The sequence below is a fragment of the Athene noctua genome, chromosome 18 (genome assembly GCF_965140245.1).
Source record: "Athene noctua chromosome 18, bAthNoc1.hap1.1, whole genome shotgun sequence".
NCBI classification, from domain to species: Eukaryota; Metazoa; Chordata; class Aves; order Strigiformes; family Strigidae; genus Athene; species Athene noctua.
In genome coordinates this window covers 6,758,130-6,780,155 of record NC_134054.1, presented here as the reverse complement: position 1 = coordinate 6,780,155, position 22,026 = coordinate 6,758,130, and the positions used below count along the sequence as shown (strand labels likewise).

The 22,026-nt window shown below is 42.4% G+C and overlaps 1 protein-coding gene across 7 annotated transcripts in view; it reads left to right on the top strand.

Moving 5' to 3' along the window:
• UNK (unk zinc finger) overlaps nt 1-22,026 on the top strand; it is a 43,007-nt gene that overhangs the window by 11,946 nt on the left and 9,035 nt on the right. For 3 of the 7 annotated variants that reach the window (XM_074922152.1, XM_074922151.1, XM_074922148.1), the window contains exons 2-12: nt 6,544-6,753; nt 8,361-8,537; nt 8,967-9,097; nt 9,227-9,362; nt 11,511-11,628; nt 12,598-12,682; nt 14,215-14,357; nt 15,662-15,709; nt 16,605-16,805; nt 21,051-21,119; nt 21,794-21,968. In XM_074922152.1, the coding sequence (XP_074778253.1) occupies nt 6,544-6,753; nt 8,361-8,537; nt 8,967-9,097; nt 9,227-9,362; nt 11,511-11,628; nt 12,598-12,682; nt 14,215-14,357; nt 15,662-15,709; nt 16,605-16,805; nt 21,051-21,119; nt 21,794-21,968 (1,493 nt within the window). The remainder of the gene's footprint in view (nt 1-6,543; nt 6,754-8,360; nt 8,538-8,966; nt 9,098-9,226; nt 9,363-11,510; nt 11,629-12,597; nt 12,683-14,214; nt 14,358-15,661; nt 15,710-16,604; nt 16,806-21,050; nt 21,120-21,793; nt 21,969-22,026) is intronic. The other 4 variants (XM_074922149.1, XM_074922150.1, XM_074922153.1 and 1 more) reach the window with 4 other exon arrangements.

Genomic DNA, 22,026 nt, shown 5'->3' with positions numbered 1-22,026 from the left:
CTTATGCCCACCCGTGGGAACAAGGAACTACAACTCCTATGAAGTTGAATTGTTTGTTTCACTTTTTTCTCCCAAATCCCAAGAAATCTTGAAAGTCGAAGGCTATATTCCCTGTTGGGAAGCTTGCTTTGCATTGAAATACCAGCATTTTATAAGACATCATGGGAATGCTGGTATCAAACCCTTTCTCTGAATTATTTTGGAATGACACTACTATTTAAGTTCCCAGGTTTTTTCCCCCCATTTATTCTGGAATATCTTCTTTGCCCTAAGAGCAAAAACTCCTGAGCAATGTCAGAGCTGCATATCATGGGTTTTTGCTATCAGTAATGATATGTTAAACGAAAGGTGCATTAGTAGGATTTTTATTGAGTATCCTGTTGGAATAAGTAGATTCTGTCATGCACCACTGACTCATTTCAATTGGAATACCACAGTTCAGTAAAAGAAAATAATTGAGTCATGGGTTTCTTACTTAAAGTGTATCTGATATCATCTTCTGCAATAAAATTTTATGAGGGTGAAATGAATTTAGGGACTTGATTAAATATGGACAGTTCTTTTCCTGTTGTGCTGGGGTGGCTCTTTTTGCTTAAGAAGAAGATAGCAGTTTTGAAAATATTTTCAATAGATAAGCATTATTGAATTAGAAACATCTATGTCTACAGTTAGATACTTTCTCCTGGGTTTTGCAATGCTGCCGACTTTGCAGGCAGTCTGTTGGACTAGCACACCCTGGTTTACTTTAATTTTATCTGTGTTGGCTCAAACCCCTAATTTAAACTTTAAAGCTAAGCTGGTGATTTAAAATTTTTTTTTATTTTTCTTTTTTGCCTAAACTGAATTAGGAAAACTTTTCCCGTCTTGCTGTCTGGACATAGCGGTGCCAGTAAGAGCTTACAGCAAAGGAAAGCTGATGAGCAGCTGAGAGCAGTGACCTCTGTCATGCAGACTGCATTTTTCAGGAAGGATGTCTGCCTACAAGTGAGGTGAACTGGGACTACCTGAAACTTTATGACGAGGTCTACAGCCTCACGCAGTCCTGTCTGAAACAGCAGGACGTGATTGATACAAAAATGCTAGCAAAAATCCCTCGTGTTCCCATGTACTTTTGTGCCGATGAAATCGTATCTTTGCCAGCGTGATCCTCTGCTGAGAGAAGGCAGACAGGACTGAAATAAATGGTAATGGCAGAAGAGCATTTTCTTCCTGATATTTGAAATCTTACCAGAAGCTTAAGCCTTGGTTTAAAAAAAAAAAAAAAAAAAAAAGCAACACCCAACCAAAGACTTTATTTGTAGATTTCCTGGTTAGATTTGCCTCTGTGGCCTCTTTTGGACAGTAGCTAGTACTAAGAGTCTTTATACAGCCCTGAACTAGTAATTTCTAATATTAGTGCTAATAAGAAAGTGAAGTGTCCATGTCAGGCTGGACTTCACAGAAACGACCGGAGCCTGCGCTATCTGAACGTGGCCTGGGTTAGTTTTGTGTGGCCAAGGAGCAGCTGCAGGGATGGAGCCCCACTGACAGCAGCCAGTGCTTTGAGTGTGAGCTTGGTCACTAGTATAAAAGATGTCAGTGGTTTACACTGGTCTAACGCTATATAAACAGCACTGCTACCAATCACTTAAGGCAGGCTTTTACTAAGGGTGCTGTAGCATAGTTTTCGTGAGTGTAAACACACACCCACTGTATGCGAAATCTAGATGACAGTGGTGTTAGATCTCACTATTGTCCTACATTTACAGGCAGTGTCCTAGTCTGGATTAGCCAAACAATTATCTAATGGTTCTCTCTCTGGTGGTGTACTGCTGCAGAAGATTCAGATCCTGTTTATGAGTTTACGCACTCTCTTTGGGCCCGAGAGGAATTTTGGCAGAAAGGGGATTGACTGGGAGGAGCAAGGAGGGCTGCAAAGGAGAGGAGCTCATCTTGGGGCCTATGTAAAGATTTCAAATAGTCAGAAGCAAAGAAGGGCCTGGTTTTGTGTTATGGGAGCAACAAGAGTTTGGAAGAGTTGGTTTTAATCCTTTTGTTTCTATGCTCCTCAGTGTTATTTCTCTCCCCAGTCTTCATGATTCTGTTACAAAGCAGAAACTTCTCTCTTGGCACCCCTGTGCATCTTCCAGTGTTTTCAGGGAGCTTTGGGTAAGGCTTTTAATGAGGAATTTGGAGCTCAGCTGTCTTCGTGCATTACCAGCAAATTTTCCTGAATGGAGCTCGTGCCACTGCATGTGTGACTTAGGTCAAGATTGGCAGGAAGGCTGCAGCCCTGGAACACGGTACAGGTGCGGGTATCCTCTCGTACTGAGCTGCTTGAGCGCACTAGGTGTGAACAGAGCCAGACCAGCAAAGCTGCAGCAAGGCAAGAAATCTCTGCTGCAGCAGGCAATGAATGTGACCAGGACAAGGCTGCAATTGTTGAGTTTAAAAACAAAGCTTCTAGGTTAATTTCTTCTTGGCTTATGGTTTGGTTTTGTTTTTCTTTCTTTCTTTCTAGGTTTGATATTGTGGTGGTGGTGTTTGTAAGTACAGGTTTTTTTCTCCCCCCCCCCCCATCTTTTTTCCTGCAGCTCCCAGAGCAGGTTGGCGCTCAGTTCCTTCAGGGCAGAGGGGGAACTAGCTGCAGTTACTAGCTGCAGATGTAAACCCTTGCTGCCCTGCCCTGGAGAGTCAACTGCTACTGACAATTAAAGACACTTAGCAGTACCTCCGCTAGCGTAAATTCATGCAGAGGGTAATTACTGCCTCTTCCCACATCGCACCCCAGAGGAAAGAAATTTCAGCAAAGAAGCATTGGGTTTTTTTCTAATACTTTGCTGCTCCTGTTGGTTTCTGGGAGTTCCCAAAGCTAGTCTAGGAACCTCTCCTCTTGTCTTCCTAGTGAAAGAAGTTTTAATTTCCAGTAGTGTCCATCCTGTTCAGCAGCAAGTTCAGTTCAGCCTGGGGACTTTGATCTGCATTGTTCTGGCCAGTCTTGTCCTATTTATTTAGAATTACATTTGCCTTTGTTTAGTAGGACTTATAAATGATAACATTTCCTGCAGGAATTCGGGTGTTGTTGTTGATGTTAATGTAGTATCAGAAGACCATGCTACGTGCTTTCCACTTAAAAAAAAAAAAATTATATGGGTTTGACAATATGGTATCTACACACAAGCAAAGGAAAGTGCATGTAAAGTAGATCAACGCAGAACTGATCAGTTTCACTTTTTTTTTTTATAAATATAGAAGTAACTTCTATATAAAATGGGGATAATAATTTTTCTGCCCTTCATGTGAGGGTTGTAGAGTTTCCTGAGATCTTTAGAGAGGAGTTGAGAAATGCAAGTTATCGTTGCTGGATTTCCTCTTCCTGTACAGACGCAGCGTTTGGCTGACACACTATGAAATGTGTGGACCAGTTATCAACATGTTTTCAGTTTGAAGGGTCGTTCAAAAATTCCTTTTCTCAGCTGTTCTGGGAAAAAAATTTATAGAGACCATTGACACCAGAAGGATCTGTCATGACAGTGTTTTCTGTGTTTTTGTTTAGAGCCTTTGCAAAGAGGCTACTGAAATATTAATAGCTTTCTGCTTTGTGAGCCATCACGTTGCAGTAGTGCGGTCTGTGTATCCTTTCTATGTTCCCAAAACACATATGGTTTAGATGCTTTTCATATATTTTAATACAAAGTGGCTGGTTGAGTGGTCCGTGTTCTCCCAGAGGACCCAAAACTCACTTCATGGATCAAGAAAATACAGGGCTATAAGGCAATTTACCATTCAGGCTATTGTGGAGGAGGGTGATTTAAAATGTAGTGGCTTGAAAAAAAAAACAAACACAACAAAGCAGTGATTGAAAGGCTTGAAATGACTGAGTTAATGTGACAACTCTCCTTTTCCTCTGTCGGGTCTATGGCAGAGGTGATCATGCACAGTTAATGTGTTATGCGGAGCACAATGGCACCTGTTTGCAGGACTTGCTTTGAAATTGAGAGAGAGAGAGAATTTATTTAATAGACAGCATTAAAGAATGCGTTTCTGATGAAGCAAGTTAGGTGTTAAACACTTTTCAGGTGAACCATTTACTTATGTAATTATCTCTCATTTACATTATAATAAATGTTTCTCCGGGGAGTTTAGCCAATCATGAAATGCAATTAATTTTCAAATGCTCTTCAGCAACAATTGACACTCCAGAGACTGAATTCCCTAGTCAGTGTGTACATTTTTTTAACTCTCCTGCTAAAGGGAAGCTGTTTCAGCTCGGTTGCTCACGCAGTTGTTAAATTCTAGGGGTTTTAACAGGGTTTCGTACATGCCTACCACTACAGCTCTGGAGCGCTGCGCTTGATAGCCAGGTTGTGTAGGCCTGATACATCTCCCCTTAGTTTGCAGAGTATTGAAGAGGTTCAAGCTGCTATTCTTCAAATTAAGCCCAGGACTCATTTCAGTGGAGGTGGAGGTGTTGAAATGCCCTTGGTTTCTGTCGCCGATCTGATTGCTGTATCTGTATGATACTGGCTGGGGCACACAGTCAGCTGTTTTGCTGTTTGTCCATATGTAAAATGGGAGTAACATAAATCTCAGGTTTATGTGGAGGTGTATGGGTGGAAGGGACTGGTTGGTGGCTGTGTAGTATCTGTGGATGGGCAGTCTTAAGTATCATGCTGCTTAAGTTTACTTAGTTCAATTTCTAACCTAAATGTGGTTAGTCACTTTTGTTCTCAGTCTTATTAGTGTGCTGATAAGATAAAATAATATTCCACCTTTTACAGCTGTACTTGGTCCAACAGCTCAGAAAGCTTTTCAAGACTTTTCAAGAATGGATTAATTTTATTGTGGTATTCAGTTTTCAGATTAATTGCTGCTGTGGTTGGAGTAGGGATCCCTATTTGAATGGAGCCGGTTTTTTAAAAGTGAAGAGAAGCAGAGTGATGTTGTTAGCCCTCACCTGCTCCAACCAGACCTGTTTTTGCACACTGGCTTGTGCCTTTCTGATGTTAAGCCTTGGGCCCTGATGCAGATACTGTTCCAGGCACGCTGGTTTTCAGGGGACAGATGGACTTGGGTTGAAAAGGGCTTACAGCCAGCTGCTTGGGGGGCTCCCCAGCCCTGAGCATCTGCAGATCGGAAGCAGTGGAACCTGCAAGTCTCACGTATTTGGAGGCTGAAGAGGAGGAGGAAGGGCTTTTATCCTTTCATGCTTGCAAAATCCAATGTAGGAAAGCTCTTGCCAGTGATATTCTCTCTTCATAGCAAACAAATAAAACCACTTTGGTTGAATTTGTGCATTTTCCTGAGGCTTTTTCTTCAGCCAGGGTAAAGACAGCTTTATTTTACAGATGTTGCTTTGAGAATGAATCTAGCATGATGATACTATCTGCAAATACATCTTTGGGCATCAGACATCTTTCCATTTATTTAGAAACATGATAGAAAGATCATCTGATATGGGAAAGAATACTTGACAAATTGCTATACTCTGTTTTGTTTTGTCGTGGTACATATGCAGTTTAAAATGAGTCCATATCTGCTGTTACATCATCCTGTTGCTTCCAGCAGAATACTAGTGCTTTTATTTTGACCAACAAGTTTTGTTACTCATTGTTTAAACTGACCTCTAAATGTAAGAGACCAGAATGCTCTGGGCCTTCTGTGTTCTTGGAGGTGTCTCTGAGACTGAAACCGGTGGGATTTGTGTTTGAGCTACTTGGATTGTTCATATGTTGCCTCTAAGTACAGGGCAGCTAGTGGGTTTCAGGCAGCATGGGTTTTGTAAGCACCTACACACAGATCACAGTCAGATCATTATGTTGATCTAAACCATTTTGTAATCCTCTACAATCTGGGTTTAGAGACTGTTATTAGTGTCACAAATAAAAGCTTGTGACTTCTTTAGTTCTCAGGATGAAAGAAGACACGTACTTTCAGAGAATTATATATTAAAGCAACATAAACATAGAGGAGTTTGAGGATAATTATCCCGCTTTTCAAGACTAAGTCCTGAATTCACAAGGTTGCAAGAGAGAAATTGATTAATTTTAATTTCATAGTTGACCGTGCACTGAAGGAGCCAAGTTAAACCAGGAGGACAAGGCATGAAAGAGTCTTTTAAAAATCTTTCTCTGTCAGAAACTTGAAGCTTTAAACATAGCTACAAGGAAGTGTTTTGTTTTTTAAACTGAACATATAGGAAGGAAACCCCTTTTTGCCCATATTGTTCTCAGAGATAGAAATGGTTAAAGGTACTTAGGAGTTCTATATTCTCACAAATTATTTTCTAAGCTCATAAAAAGCCTCTTCAGAATTATACCACAGGGACAACAGAAAGTGATTTCAGCTATTGTTAGCATTCATGTTTGTGTTAACTGACCTGGTAACTGATATATTCCCATTACAGACAACCAGCAAGGGAAAGCAAGGGAGGGTGTGGGAAGGACAGCAGGCACCTCTGTGATGGATGCAGCTTGGTTTGGCCTGGACTCTGCGGGGTGATTGGATAATGTCTCTGACCAGCATCCTCGTCCTAATCTCCTGCTGTTGGATTTCTGCCTGCAGTTACCTGAAGGAGTTCCGCACAGAGCAGTGCCCTCTTTTCGTGCAGCACAAGTGCACTCAGCATCGGCCCTACACTTGTTTCCACTGGCACTTTGTCAACCAGCGTCGTCGCAGATCTATCCGCCGCCGGGATGGTACATTTAACTACAGCCCTGACATTTACTGTACCAAGTATGATGAGACCACAGGAATCTGCCCAGAAGGAGATGAGTAAGTAAAGACTGCACCCTGCTTTTCAGGCATTAGGCTTTTGGGATCAGTCCAGGTGATGATTCCAGCCAGTTCTTGTAGAGATGAGGGAAGGCAGCAGTAAAGCAGCTTTGTAACATACGTAACATGAGAACAGATGTAAAAACTGTAATAGCAACCCATGTGCTCCAGACCTGCTGCAGAGATGATATTAAGGATGACTTAGGTGGCAGTTCACTGTCCTCATGAGCCTTGGCATCTTCAGCAAAGTTGAGGTGGGAAAACCAGCTTGCTGACAAATGGGCTCAGAAAGACTGTTCCTGTAAGTCCCTGACTGTCAAATAATAGCTCTTGCTCACTAGCAGGGTAGCTTAGTTTTTAGCAGATTTAAGAAAGAGGAGGAGCTTTGTCCTTTTGTCTGCCCCCTGAATTATCTGTCCCCATCTTTTTAATCATAGTGCTTACTTGCCAGTTTGTTTTGTCTTCCTGGACTTTTAAGAAGCAAGTAAGAAAATGACAGGTACCCAGAATAAGGTAACATGAGGAAGAGTTTGTTTTATTGGCTCTTCTCTTGTGGTAAGTTTAACTGGAGCAGGGATGCAAGTGTTTCTGCTGTGCCTGTGGCAGACTCCAGCGATTAAAGGGTTAACCCAGTAATATAACTTTAGTCACGTGAGAGATCTGGAAGAATAAATAGTGTAGCCAAACTGTGGTCAAATATAGGGAGTGTTTTATGTAGAGATGCTATAGAAAGATGGAATTTCAGTTCCTTTTCATAGTGCCAGTATAAACACACAGAAAAATGCTATTTATCGGTAAAACTATTTGTTTTACCCAACTAAGTAAAGATCTTGTGACTACAGCAGAATGGAATAATCCCCCATCCTGAACCTTCAGTTTCAATACTTTCTTCTTGTTAGAAGAGAACTGGGAATAGGATATTTGGGGGCTTTGGCTGCTAGATCATATGGATCATATTGGTTCATATCTGGCCCAAACTCAGCGAACAAAAACTGTTGCCATCTCAGGACTCTTTGCTGATTAGTATTTTTAGCTTGATGCCACAATATCTAAACTTTACCTATTCTGTCTTGTTACTTTTTTTTTATTTCTCAGTGTAGATTGGTCTTTTTCTCCCTAAGAGGGGAAACAAAAGTCAAAATGGTAGTGTTGTAATTCTCCTTTCTTGTCCCGTGCTCTGCATGAAGGATGCATCTGGCTATAGATAGACTGTCGCAGCCCTGTAGGAGTACATCAGCAGGAAACAGTAGCAGCACGAAGTCTAGATGGGCTGCTGAGGAAATGGTATGTGCCGTGTGATGTCCCTTCAATCACAACTAGTATATCAGAACACCTTGACAGTGTCCTTGCTCTTTTCCAGATCCCTGGCAGTCACTAGACTAGAATAATAAGCTGCTGCTGTCTTAATAATCCAGTTGTCTTTTTGGAAGGGAAACTCCTACACTGTGTAGTGGCGGGTTTAGGGGTTCTGTGTAGCATTGGAAGGCACAGAATAAGAGAAGGGCCAGAGTTAGCAAAGGTGTTGTCAGCTGCAGCATCCTTCTGGTAGTGTTGAGTCCATCACCTGTGTGACTAAACTTTGTTCTTCTCCTCCTTCTGTACCTCAGGTGTCCCTTCTTGCATAGAACTACTGGAGACACAGAGAGGAGGTATCACTTGCGCTACTACAAAACTGGAATCTGCATTCATGAGACAGACTCCAAGGGAAACTGCACAAAGAATGGAGTCCACTGTGCGTTTGCTCATGGGCCCCATGACCTACGCTCTCCAGTGTATGACATAAGGTTAGTAGAGGTTGGGGCTCTGTATGAAAAAGGTAATTTCTGTCATGAATGAATGAAAAGTCAGATGATTGAAGGACAGTACTACTTCTGTGTGTTAGAGTGGTGATGATGATATATGCCTTCCTAATAAGGCAAATCTACAAAATCTCCAGGGAGGATACTCAAAATGGAAGAAGGGACCAGATTTTAAACTGTGCTGTGGTTTGGAGTCTGATGCAGGGGTGTCAAAATAACGCATCTAGAATTCCCAGGGAATGAAGAACATGTATTGCAATTGCTGTTTGACTAAAGATGTTCTGACAAGAAATGCATCAATGAAATGCACCCACCTGGGAATTGTTACTGCACTCCAGTATGTCAGGTTTTATACACATTTATCTGTCTCTTCATCTGCTCAGTGTGTATGTTCATTTAACTTTCTCCACAAAGGGAGCTTCAGGCAATGGAGGCTTTGCAGAATGGTCAGACTACATCGGAAGGTGGCATAGAGGGTCAGTCCGCAGTTGCTGCTAGCCATGCTATGATAGAGAAAATACTCAGTGAGGAGCCAAGGTGGCAAGGTGAGTGTCACTTAGGGGCTGTGGGGCTGGGAAAGTCTGGTGTTTGTGGAGTGCCTGCTCCTGTCAAAACTTTTGCATAGTAAATATAAATCATGGTTATCTCCCACTAACCAGTTGCTTCTTTTGCAGATACAACGTATGTGTTGGGAAATTACAAGACAGAGCAATGTAAGAAACCCCCCCGTCTCTGTCGGCAGGGTTATGCCTGTCCCTATTACCACAATAGCAAAGACAGAAGAAGAAGCCCCAGAAAACACAAATACAGGTACCATGGTCCTGGATGTTCTATTTCCCAGCTGAGTGGTGAGGTGTAGAAATCTGTAATGAGGTATCTAGGTTTTTACCCATTAGATAGGGTTGTGGTTTGGGTTTTTTTTAGCATGTCTCTAAGGCCTGTACTGACGGATGTGATGGACTGTTACTTCTGCCTAGGAGAAGGAGAACAAGCTAAACAAGGAGTTTTCCTATATATAGCAACCAATATCTCTAATAAATGACTGTTGTTAAATCATATTACAACCCTGGTTTTATAGCAAACAAAGCAAAAAAAAGTGTCTGGCTTCCCCTTACCGTATAAACTTCTGCTTTAGAAAGCAGTGCAGGAAAAAAAACAAAAAAAAACCCCAAAGCAAGTTTTAATCCCCATCTAGAAACAAACCTGTGCAACAGTGTTTTCGCGGTAAAGGATTCAAAATCATCAAGCTGCTGCTTGTGTGTGCCTGGTGATGGGGATCGTGAGGCACGGTGTGAGCAGTACTGTAGCTGGACATGCATTCCTAACCAACTGCTAAAGACTGCTTTTGAGGCACCAGGGTGTTCTTGTCACTCAGCTGTCACTGGATTTTTCAGCATGCGGCGTCTCCCTGAACGCGTTTTATCCAAGTTATAGGCCCTCATTTCCTCCAACACAACAGAGCTTTTGTTGTGGTCTCAGTGGGGCTTTTCCTTAGTTCCTTTTTGAAAAACATAAGAGCAGACCAGAAAGCCAGGAGAGAAAATACCATGGATATTCTCACTTCCCTTCCCCACCCCCAGCATTCACAGAAATTTTTGAATTGGCACTGAAATCCCATATTCAAAAAGTAAACGAAATAAAAATCAAAGGAACATTAATCCCAATGCTTTCAGGAGAAAGAGAAACGCTAAGCCGGTCTTCAGGCAGCGGCTATGTGCTTTCTGCCCCTGACTGGGCCCTTTGGGAAGGGAAGAGGTGAAAGCTTCTCCACTTACTTCTGTGTTGCTTTCCCCACCCCCAGCTGATGTGGCTGCCTTTCATGCAGGCATCTGCTGCTGCTATCTGCTTCCCTCTGCTGTTGTCTGAGGGAATGGTTAAGAGCATAAAGAGCAGGGGAAGTAGGTCACGGCAAAAATTCAAAACTGGGAAAAAGAACTGTTCCTGGCTGGGAGAAAGAAAATGGTCTTGCCTTTTCCCCAGTGACCTGACTCAGTCTCTTTTCCATATGGCCATACTATAACCCTGGAAACATACTACTGTAGGGGTATTATGTGTTTTAGGATTAGCCAATTAACTTATGAGCTTTCTATGAGTGTACCGTTCCAAAACAGAAACCAGACCCAGCATCTCTGACACTAATCACATCAGCTGCTACTATTGTTAAGTTATGTTGGTTCAGGTTGTATTCAGTTTCAGATGGAGAGTTAAGCCATGTTTCTTTCATTGGCAAACTGGAAGAAGGGGAAGATGCAACAGCAGCAAGGGTGGGGGCTGGGGAGGCAGCAGCCAGCCAAACAGATTGTACAGCTGAGGGTGGGCCTGCCAATGCTGCCTCCCGATTGAGGAATCCTAGAATGGTTTGGGTTGGAAGGGACCTTAAAGATCACCTAGTTCCAACCCCTCTGCCCCAGGCAGGGACACCTTCCACTAGCCCAGGTTGCCCAAAGCCCTGTCCAAACTGACCTTGAACCCTTCCAGGGAGGGGGCAGCCACAGCTTCTCTGGGCAACCTGTGCCAGGGCCTCACCACCCTCATAGTGAAGAATTTTGTCCTTATATCTAATCTAAATCTACCCTCTTTCAGTTTAAAGCCATTATTCCTTGTTCTGTCACTACATGCCCTTGTAAAAGGTTGCTCAACAGCTTTCTTGTAGGCCCCTTTTAGGTACTGAAAGGCTGCTCTAAGATCTCCCCAGAGCCTTCTGTTCTCCAGGCTGAATGCCCCCAACTCTCTCAGCCTGTCCTCTCAGGGGAGGTGCTCGAGCCCCCTGATCTTTGTGGCTTCCTCTGGACCCGCTCAAGCAGGTCTGTGTCCTTATGTTGGGGTCCCCAGAGATGGACACAGCACTGCAGAGCGGAGTAGAAGAGGAGAATTTACCCCCTCGACCTGCTCAAAGGAAGCAAAGCTCAAAGCACATTTGTGAGTCTGATACATTCTCTTGCGACCTTATTTACACAGATCTTCACCGTGTCCCAGTGTGAAACATGGAGACGAGTGGGGAGATCCCAGTAAGTGTGAAAATGGAGACTCATGCCAATACTGCCACACTCGCACAGAACAGCAGTTCCATCCAGAGGTACAGTAACCTGCTTGCTACATTGGTAGCTGGCTAGAAAAGCAAAAGCATTCCAGTCTTATGAAGTAAATTAGTGTGCCAGCTGGGAGAGTATGTGGGCTGCTTGCAGTGTGGTCCTGGGATAGAGAGAAACTGCATGTTAGAAGTAAGCTGAAATTCAGCTGCTTGATGGGGATGCCTTTTCTTTAGCTAGATCATACGGGAGGAGGTAAGAAAGGTAGGGGAAAACCAAGTGTAAGAGCACTGTCATGTATGGGGGTCCTTTTGAAAGCATGTGGGTTTGCAGGTGAGCATACAGCATCTGTTTCCTTGAGGAAGAATTCTTGGTTGGTGATGATCACATTAAACCATAGATATGAACCACCAAGCTCTTAGTTGTGAGCATGTCCAGAGCATTCCAATATCCTTACAGAAAGTGTAATTAATACCTTGTCCTAGTGTGCTTCATGTTACAGTGCTGAAAAGCTTTGTTGGGCCTGTATCAGCAAAGTAACCATTGTCACCGCCTGTCAAACTGGGGGGAAGGGGAATAATCCATTTCCTACAATCATTGTCAATGGTTTGTTATTTTCCTTGCAAACATGTGGCTGTAACTTTGTGTGCTGTCATCTGTCAGCTGTTTCCTACCTTTTACCATTTGTAATATCCATGGAGCTTCCAGTGAGACTGAGGGACTTTATGGCAAATGGTGACCTTTGGGTGAGCTGATGTGTGATGGGTTGATCTTTGGGTGAGCTCTAGCTGTGATGGGCATATTTTGGTGTTTCTGTAACTATAGTGGGTTTTCCTTTCTTCGAAGCAAAGCACTGAAATGATCACCCTGAACTCTGCTGGCCTTTGCGCCTTTTATCTGTGTTCCTATCTTGCTGTCGAGTCTCTCCGTAGTACTTTTGTACCTGGGCTGCCGGTCACTGTTTTTTTCCTGTTCATGTCTTGTTTTTTTTGTTTTTTTTTTTTCCCCATCCTTAGATCTACAAATCCACCAAATGCAATGATATGCAGCAGTCTGGCAGCTGTCCCCGAGGACCCTTCTGTGCCTTTGCACATGTAGAACGTACGTGGGCTGCTTCTCTTGTCTTTCATGGATGTTTGAGCTATGGAGAGCTTCTGGCCAAAATAGTTAGTTTAAAACATGGGGTCGCTAAACTAGAGCTTCCAGGAAGGATTTTCAAAACCAAAGTATTAGCTCTGACAATTCCTGTGAAACTGTGGTAGTGTGGGAGGCGTTGGCAGAGCTGAAGGCAGTAGGTAGTCTGTGGGACTCAGCCCTTAGCTCTGCTCTGTCTCTTGAAGTATTTCCTTCTGTTGCCTCTCACTTGCTCAGTTCTCTGTATGTCAGTTTAGGAGGACGGAAACAGAGAAAGCTGCTTGTCTTCTGTACATGGATGAACTGTACCTAGCTAAGTTGCAAAGTATTGTATTTTTAAAAACTGAAAATAAAATTGATAATTATAGATAATGTATTAATCTGTTCTATACACTAAATATTATTTTACTATTTATGAAGTTTTGCTTAGAGTTTAAATCTTTAAGTCAGTTTGGAGAAGAAAAATATGCAGATTTTTGTCTGCCTTTCCTCAAATCCTCTTTTCTTGGTAGTTCCCTGATTTATAGGGCATTATTTCAATCTTCCCTCTCATCATCTATAAACTAGGGATGCTGATTTGGTTGTGAGAGTTCTGGTGAATACTAACATTCATAGATAACCGGTTAGCTCTCATGCTCCTATGGCTCCTACTCAGTTTCTGCACTCCAGTCTCACTGCTGAATTTGCAGCAATTAGAGCAGGTTACTCAGAACTTAGTAGATTGGCTCTGATACTGACTCACCACATGGCCTTGAGCAAATCTCTTGATATTTGATTATCCTTTATAAATGATGGCAATAGTAATTGCTGCCTTTGTCAAGGAATGGTGAGGATAAATTCCCTACAGGTTATACAGTTCCTTTTATAGGAAGCCTCATCAACCACCAGTAATTACAGCTAGAGCTGTGGGCTATAATGGCCCAAAACACAGTGTTGAAACCAGATATTGCAATACAGGCAGAGTACCAGTTACATAGTTTTTGTAAAGATGCTGAGTTGTGTAAGCTGTAATACTACAAGTCCACAGCATCTACTTTACCTTCCAAGCCAATGACACTTACTTTTTGTGTATGCCTTTCTATGTACGTTACTTTTTTCTTGGTAATGGTCTGTAGTGAGCACAGATGGAAACTTATCTTCCTCAGATAATTATAATGCACCCATCAACTTTGTGCCTACCAATGAAAGAAGCTCTGCTTAGTTCAAGACAGCTGAATGAGTAACACACAATTCATGCAGGGAAGATAGTTTTGGAGCAGCGTTAATGGACTAAAGAGCAGCACGGTGTACAAGTGATGACAGTAATAATGTAAGGAATATTAGATAAGGAGTAGCCATTTGCCAGATAATATTTCTCCTTGCTTCTACACTTATAAGTAGGTACTTGTGGAATATTTCTTCTCTCAAGAATATCTAGGTATTCTTGTTCCTAAACATCTTGTGCTCCATTGCAATTGTTCAGCTTTGAGTAATGTTCCATGTGCTTTTATTTCTTCCAGAGCCTGCTCTCAGTGAAGATTTACAGCAATCCTCAGCTGTGTCTAGCCCGACACAGACAGGCCCGGTGATGTATATGCCGTCGGCAGCTGGTGATTCTGTTCCAGTCAGCCCTTCCAGTCCACATGCCCCAGACCTTAGCAATGTATGTAGCACTGTGAGGCAGCCTTGTTCATATTTTATAAATCTGAGTTTCTCTTGAGTCACTACTTCTTTCTCCCAAGAAGAGAAAATATTAAGTGTTCAGAAGCCCAAAGGATATGGCATTTTTCTTTTAAATCTCAGCTGCACACATTTTAAAGAGATCTATTTGTTTGGAACATACAATTCAGTGGCTTTAGTATTGTCCTTTCACCTGTAAAAATTCTAAGCCTTCCTTTCTGTGCAGAGTTTGTACTTTCAGGAAAGTGGAATACATCCGCACATGAAGTGCAACTCCTTCCTGTCTGGAGGTACATATTGGGCTTAGTTTCCAAGCACTCTAATTAAAGGCTGTGAGCCAATAACGTCTAAAGTACGTAACTACAATTGAGATTGTTTACATATATAATCTCAGAGGCTTAGCCTGTGCATATTGTGTGTTGCATTATAGGATATCCTTGATTTGCTCCCCCTCCTACTTCTGGAGATAGCTAAACTCTGGAATATGTTTAAGTAATGCCCCAGATTGTTGGTAGTACTTTATTTTAGTTGTACATACAAGAAGAGAGATCTTTAAATGATGAACAGATACACGCAGACAGATAAGAAGCCCATGGAATGCTAGACTGCTTCATTTTTGCTGAGATTTTTTTTTTTTGTTCATCAAGCCTTTCCTGTTTGCACTACTGTTGATAAGGTGTGTAACCTTTTCAAATGGTTGGTCGAGGTTTTGAGAAGGTAAAATGACATGAGTTAACTCATTTGAAACCGGTCAGAATGAGATGAACTCATTTAGGACCTCTCTTTTATCTTATTCCCCTTCTTTGAAAAGAGAAGCTGATAGTTTGATTTTTAGTGCCAAAGCCAGCCTAGCAGTTCAAAGTTCTCCTGAATTTGATTGGAGCTAGAATTCCAAACAGATCTTAAAGTCTGGATGTAATGTTTTCTCTCACTAAATAACACTGTGGAAAGCAGTAAAAAAAAAAATCTCTGCGTCTTATGAATGTATCATCTAAATTCTCTGAAAACTGCAGTGAAATGGAAGATATCTTCCACTTAATAGACCATTCAGGTCTTTTCTATCTCAGGCTCTTAATCTTTTAAACAGTCTTTCCTAATCCTTGGATATATGCCAAACGGCAACACATGGCTTTCTGTGACTTCATCACTCCACAGGGCATCTGTATGTAGCTTGCAAACAAATATGGCTTTGCTGGTGATCATTTTACGTGATGAATTAATCAGAGAAAAAGGTCCCTCTAGCAGCCAGCCTCACATGGCCTGTTCTGTTTTGTATTTGTACTGTAGGTGTGGAATAAATCAGGAACTCTGCCAACTAGCCCCACCTCCACCACAGTGAGTAGTATCTTTGCGACTGTAGGGAAGCGTGGACAGCAGAATGTCTGTATAAAAATAAAATCAAAACATTGTAGGATGCTTCTTCTTTCTAATGCCAACCCAGACTGTGCCACATTTGAATCTGGTAGCAGTAGCTGTCTAAATGGTGTCTGAAGCACAGTCGTGCTTGCCAGTGCAGGCAAACAATTTCTTGTCCCAGAAAAATGGGTTATCTGTATTGATCCAGGTAGGCGCTTTCTCTAAAACTCATCTTAATCACCTTTGCTGCTGTCTGTGGCTTCATCTACAGTGCAAAACTAGCCTTGTTGCATGTGATTGTGATCCCTGGTATTAGTCTAAATAATGGAACTGTTGGAAATCCTTGGGTTTTTTAATGCAGCTGTTGATACATGGCTTGTGCCTGCATTAAAACTTTCAGATTTCCAACTGGAAATCAAAAGATAGTGTTACATGTAGCTCAGATATCCTTGGTTGCTCTGACTGCCATAGCACCTTTCCAGGTTTCACACGACTACTCAGAGTGCAGACAGGATCCACTGTAGCCTAAGGAAAGTAAAGAGAGTTTTGGTCAGGCTTGGAAACTTGAGCAGTCATATCAGAGGCCTCAGAAAGAATAAATGTCACTAGAGCTGGAGATTGTTTTTTATAAGACTGCAAATCAGTACAAAGTAATGGCAATAAAACCATAATTGTGGGACTGTATAAATCCAGTATCTGCTGTAGCTTTTTTGTGGTTCTTAATTACTGTTTACTGGAAGCTTGTATGCTTGTGTTGACTGTCAGTATAATCGATGCACAGTGAAGTGAATGAGCTCTTCCGTGGGATGCCTCTCCTCTTCGAGTTGTTGCTACTGACTGGCTGTGCTTTCCTGACACTTGTCCCTTCTATTAGATTCTTTGTAGGAACAGCAGTCTCGGAAGCCCATCTAATATATGTGGGTCTCCTCCTGGTGCCATTGGAAAGCCACACAGCTTGGAGACTATTGGTTTTCCTCCAGACTCAGTAACAGCAGCCGGCAGCTACAAGAAAGCACCGGGGTTTGAGCGAGAAGATCAGGTGGGGGCCGAGTATTTGAAGAGTTTCAAATGCCAGGTTAGTAGGGAATATTGGCTGGAAGAGTTGGGGGGATGAGGAAGAATGAGATATTGCCCAGTCTAGCTTGAATGTATTTTTATTTCTCAAGAAACAAAAATGAGAAGGCACTATTCTCATTAGCAGTTGTCAGATCTCTGCTGTTGCTTTCAGCCTCCCTTCCAGTCTCTTCCATCTTACATCTATTGTCTGCCTAGCTGCCATTACACACTCAGTTTGTAGAAGTTGAGCTGCTGCTTGTTTTCCTAATTCCTCACAACTTCTGTCCTGTGTTGACCCTGGGTAGCATCCCACATATCACTTCTTGCTCTTTCTTTTTCCTTATTTAGGTCCTTGCCAAGAGTTGCTGTTTCTTTTGCTGTATTGTCTCATGGAAACTCATCCTTCCTTCTCTGTTCTCACTCCAAACTCTTACCTTGATCTCTGTGACTTGGTCTGTTTTCACCATTCATTCCTCCAGTGTTTAGAAATGTCATGTTAGTTGTCTCTTGCTTCTCAGAGTGTATCATTCTGGTCCTTGACTCCCTCTCCTGTGGCTTCTGTATTAAGTTTGAATTCCTCATTCTCATTTGAAGAACACTCTGCAATCTTACCCAACCCACATCTCTAATATCATTCCCTCTTATCCCTTTTGGATATCCCAGTCTTGCCTTACTGCTTCCTCAGTCTTCTCCTTCTTGGTGTCATGCCTTATTCAGACTGCTCACTAAGCCTAGAACAGTCTCTTCCATCTCTTCTACCACACATGAACTTTTCCACAGTCAACTTCTTACTGTGAATTTCCTTTCTTGATGTTACAATTAATAAATAGTTTCTCTGCACCATCCCTTCCAAGTCAGCTGAGTTCAACCCAGAGCTTGGGTCTCAATTTTTATTCCTCACTGGGTTTGTAATTGTGATAGAATAACATCTCAATTTAGGGGAAGGAATAGCTACTTGTATGAAGAGGTGCCTGCAAAAGTATTTCCTACAAGTTCATTTTTAAAAATATGTAGAAAGGAATAAAATTGCCTGGTCTATGTTGCTTGAAAACAGAGATGACAAGTGCTGCTTTCAACCTGGCTACATTTAAACTCGTCTGTAATATTAAAGAAGTTAGCCTTAATAAGCTTATACTGCTGCGTTAGTATTGCACTGCTGTGAGAAACCAGTGGAAATATCCTGTCCAGACAAGATCTTGCATGAAGTAGTTGGATTTAGAAGCAGACTCTGTAGGGTTTGTTTTATTTATTTTTACAACTTTGGGAAAATATGACCAAACTTTGCAGTAGGACCAGTCTTGAACACTGTTTAGTCTAATTAAAATGATTTAGTGACAAATACAGATTAAGCTATGTGCATGTGCACTTTCTTGTAAATGCTTCCATTGTCTTGCTTCACGTGGATGTGGCTTAGGAAATTGCAGATTGATGCAACACGTCTTTGGGGGTAAAGAGCAGACCATGCTGTGATCCTGGCACTTCTTGCAGGCACAGCAGCTTGTAGCAGTTGTTTAGAAACAAAAGAAAAAACATGTGCTCGTTCTCTATTGCCTCTGGTGCAAAGGAGGAGTGAACCCAAAGCCGAAGGACTGAGAGAACCCCTGTTTCCTGCCAGCAGAGGCAGGGTGCCAGGGAGGCCCTGCTTTGGAGAAAATGGGCACCAAGCCTAAGCCAAGGAGAAAGGGGATGGAGCATGAATAGGACTTTTAAAAGGAGGGCCAGATGATGAGCATTTATGTCTGAAGTCCAGGCTGTGCTACAAAGATACTGTATTCAGGTAGCTTCTCATGTGGCTTTAAGCAAAAACCTCTGTTAAATGACTGGAATGAATAGCTATTAAGATATAGATGGAAGTAATCACAGTTGCCTTGTGCTAGGCTTCTACAGACAAAATTAGGTGTCTCATAACTGTCCTGATTTAATTTTCTTTTAATCTGTAATTACTTACTTTTTAAAATCCTCTGTAATTCCCTTTGGCTGCAGCGGGCACCAGAGATTCTCATACACCCTGTAAATTAAACCAATAATTAGGTATTTAACTTTGTTCACTCATATTTGAAAACTTAAGAGACACTCTGGCTCAGCTCTGCAATAGGCTTGTCATTTTTCCTCTGTAAAATTAGTACGAATAGTTTCTATCTTATTAGACTGAAAAATGCACCTTCTGTGTTAATAAGTTCCACATAGTTTGTGGTAAGGCTGAGCCAGCAGTTAAAGCTAAAAATACTTTTCCTGAGTCCCAAAAGATTTAGCAAGCTGGAAAAACGCTGGCTGCACTGGAAGGACTTGAGTGCCACGACCGGGAGGTGTTTCTAAGTCCTGACACAAAGTACAGTAGGTTTGTTCCACGCTGGTCAGAAAACAGTCAGCTTCACTTGTAATTTATGTCCCCTGTTTTCTTTCCTGACTGCAGCAGAGTGAGCTGGAGAATTTCAGCCTGCCCTTTGAATTTCTGTCTTGATGTATGCCCTTCTTAATGTTATTCAGAGTTAAAGGAGACTGGCTTAGTGGTGACAGTTGTTTTGTCCCATTTTTCACTGGTGTTACATGAATTCAAGGCAGTGGGAATTGAGACTAGCTTAGAGATATGTTCAGTTTTTCTCCTCCTTAAAGAAAAAACGCCTTCCAAGTAAGACTTAACTGCACCAGAGCCAGCTAGCTACATTGGCAGGAAGCCTCTTGGGGGGGGGGGACGGGACATGGCTGCATGTATGCCTTCACTTTAGCTGCTGACGTCTGTTGATAGCACATTTTGTGTTCAGATGAGTGTCAAACAGGGTAGGGATGTGTTGGATAATCTAGCAGGCGTGTTATCAGACACACACAGATGCACTAATGTAATGCATCTATTGCACACAAAGGAAAACAAGCTTGTGATCGGTTCAGTGGTAGTTTTGCTGTATGTAAACGCACTGTATGTTGTTCAGGGAAGCGTGAGAGAATGGTACCCACCACAGAAGGATCTTTGTGTCCATATCTCAACTGCCTGTTTGCCAGGCTTTGACCTCCCCATCTGCCCACAGGCATACAGCTGAGCAGAGAAAATTATTTAATTAAGTAAAATCAAGGGATGAATTCTTCTGCTGCTCTTTTGCCTGTCTGGATGTGTCATCCCTCTCCAGCAATCATTTATCTTTTTCATAAGGCTCTTTAAGCCAAAAAGTCAAGGCATATCACTTCAGGTCAGTGTGGTGTCTCATGCACTGCTGTTGTACATCATGCCCGAATCTCCCCTGCAGAGATGGTGACTGCCTGCATTTGTGATAAAAACGATCGAGCAGACTTTATGCCTGGAATATGTCCCTGGATCGGACTTGGGGGGTTGGAGAACGAGTAAACAAGCAGCCCTGACTCTTAGCACTTTTTTGTCTCCCCCTCTGTGCCCGGAGGGTGTGATTGATCTCCTTGTGCCTTAGCATGTAGCAGTCTGGGAGGAGCAGAGCAGGGCCTGCAGCACAGACCGTTACGCCCTGACGAGCTCATGGGGCCACTTCCTTCCCACCTCTGGTTATTGTAGCTCAGAATTGACTGATGTTGTGAGGCAAGAGGGTTGCTGTCAGTTAAGAGTATAGTGTTGGAAGGTCCTTAAGCTGAATAGTGGAATTCTAAATGTATGTTTGCATTCATACAGTTTTGCAGTTCCAGACAGCCTTGACCTCACTTGCATTTTATAGCTTTGAGCTCTTGATGTTAATGGATGGGGAAAAGGGGTTTTTTTAAGTCAGTTTTGATGATGTTGCTTTTAAAATTTGTTAGTTATCAATATATTTTACTTTGCAATCCTAGCTGGGAACTGGAAACGTTTGAGGGAAAACATAATCTACATACTTTATTTTCCCAAAGCTGAAAAATGTTTATGTAACTTAAAAAGTAGAGTATGCCTCCCACTATTTCTGGCTCTTTTTTTTAGATACTAGTAGGGCTGATGAATTATTTATAGCAAGGCAAAATAAGAACCAAGACCAAAACTGAATTAAGATGTCCTTTGTGCTAGCGGAGGACTTATAGCAGTGTTGAAGCCAAATGTAGTTGTGACAAGTCTGCATAACTCTAGGGGTGACGTTCTGGTGTATAGAAAAGAAATTACTTAGAGTGTTTTCAGCTTGCTATGCTTTCCTGCTCTCTGAATTCTCTAGTGCCCAGAGCAAACTGTAAGAGAGGAAGGGACTGTGTTTCCCACGGCCTCTCCAAAGCCAACAGCCAGCCATTTTTAATTTCGCTGCTAATCCCTCTACTTATCTTCTGTTCTGTTTCTTTACTGCAGCAAGCAAAAATGAAGTCACACTCACTGGAACACAGGAGCCAGGAGCAACCTTTGTTACAGCCCAAACAGGTACGGTACCGCTAGCAGGGCTCTGAACTTGGCTCAGTGCTCACACCACCACAGACAAGGACATGAGAAATCTCTGTGGATCCAGACAACTCTGCAGGGAGTCCGGACACTGTTAGGGATGCTCAGCTTGAGTGATTATTTTATGAAGATGGGATGATTTGCTGAAGATGTTATTTGTGAATGGCTAGACCTGTATGAATTCAGGATAGATTTATAGGCCTGGACCATGCTGGAGAGAGTCTCCAAATTACAGAAAATTGAGCTGGAATGGATCTCTGGAGTCATCTAAGTTCAAGGATTTGGCAAAGAGTTTAATATCAGGTTCTAAGTCGTGGGCTGAACTAAGTCTGAGTGAGTGATTGTGTGATCCATCCTTATGATTGCATGCAACCTGTGGGTCACAGGAGTTAATTCTGGGGAAGCCTGAAGGATGTTTGTAATACTGGGGCGGGGGGGGACATGGAACAGAGAACAGTTGGCAGAAATTAAAGAAAAGCTGTTAATCTCTCCCCCACCCCCAGCCCAGTAGTAGCATCAGCCATCTGTCAGGTTGGAAGCAGGCAGGAACAGGTTTGCTGATGATCTTTGGCTCATTTCTGCATGTTTCTGAAGGGATTCTTCTATAAAGATGTTTTATTTCCTACCTCTTTCCCTTTTAAAATCTCTTGTTTCAGGACATACTGGGTATTCTCCCAGTGGGGAGCCCACTGACATCCAGCATCTCCTCTAGTATCACCTCCAGTCTGGCTGCAACGCCACCAAGCCCTGCAGGCACCAGCAGCATACCAGGCATGAATGCCAATGCCCTTCCTTTCTACCCAACCAGTGACACCGTTGAGTCTGTCATAGGTAACTTTGCCTTTTTTACTTATGCTAATAGGGCTTCCTCAGACGTGGATCACCAGGT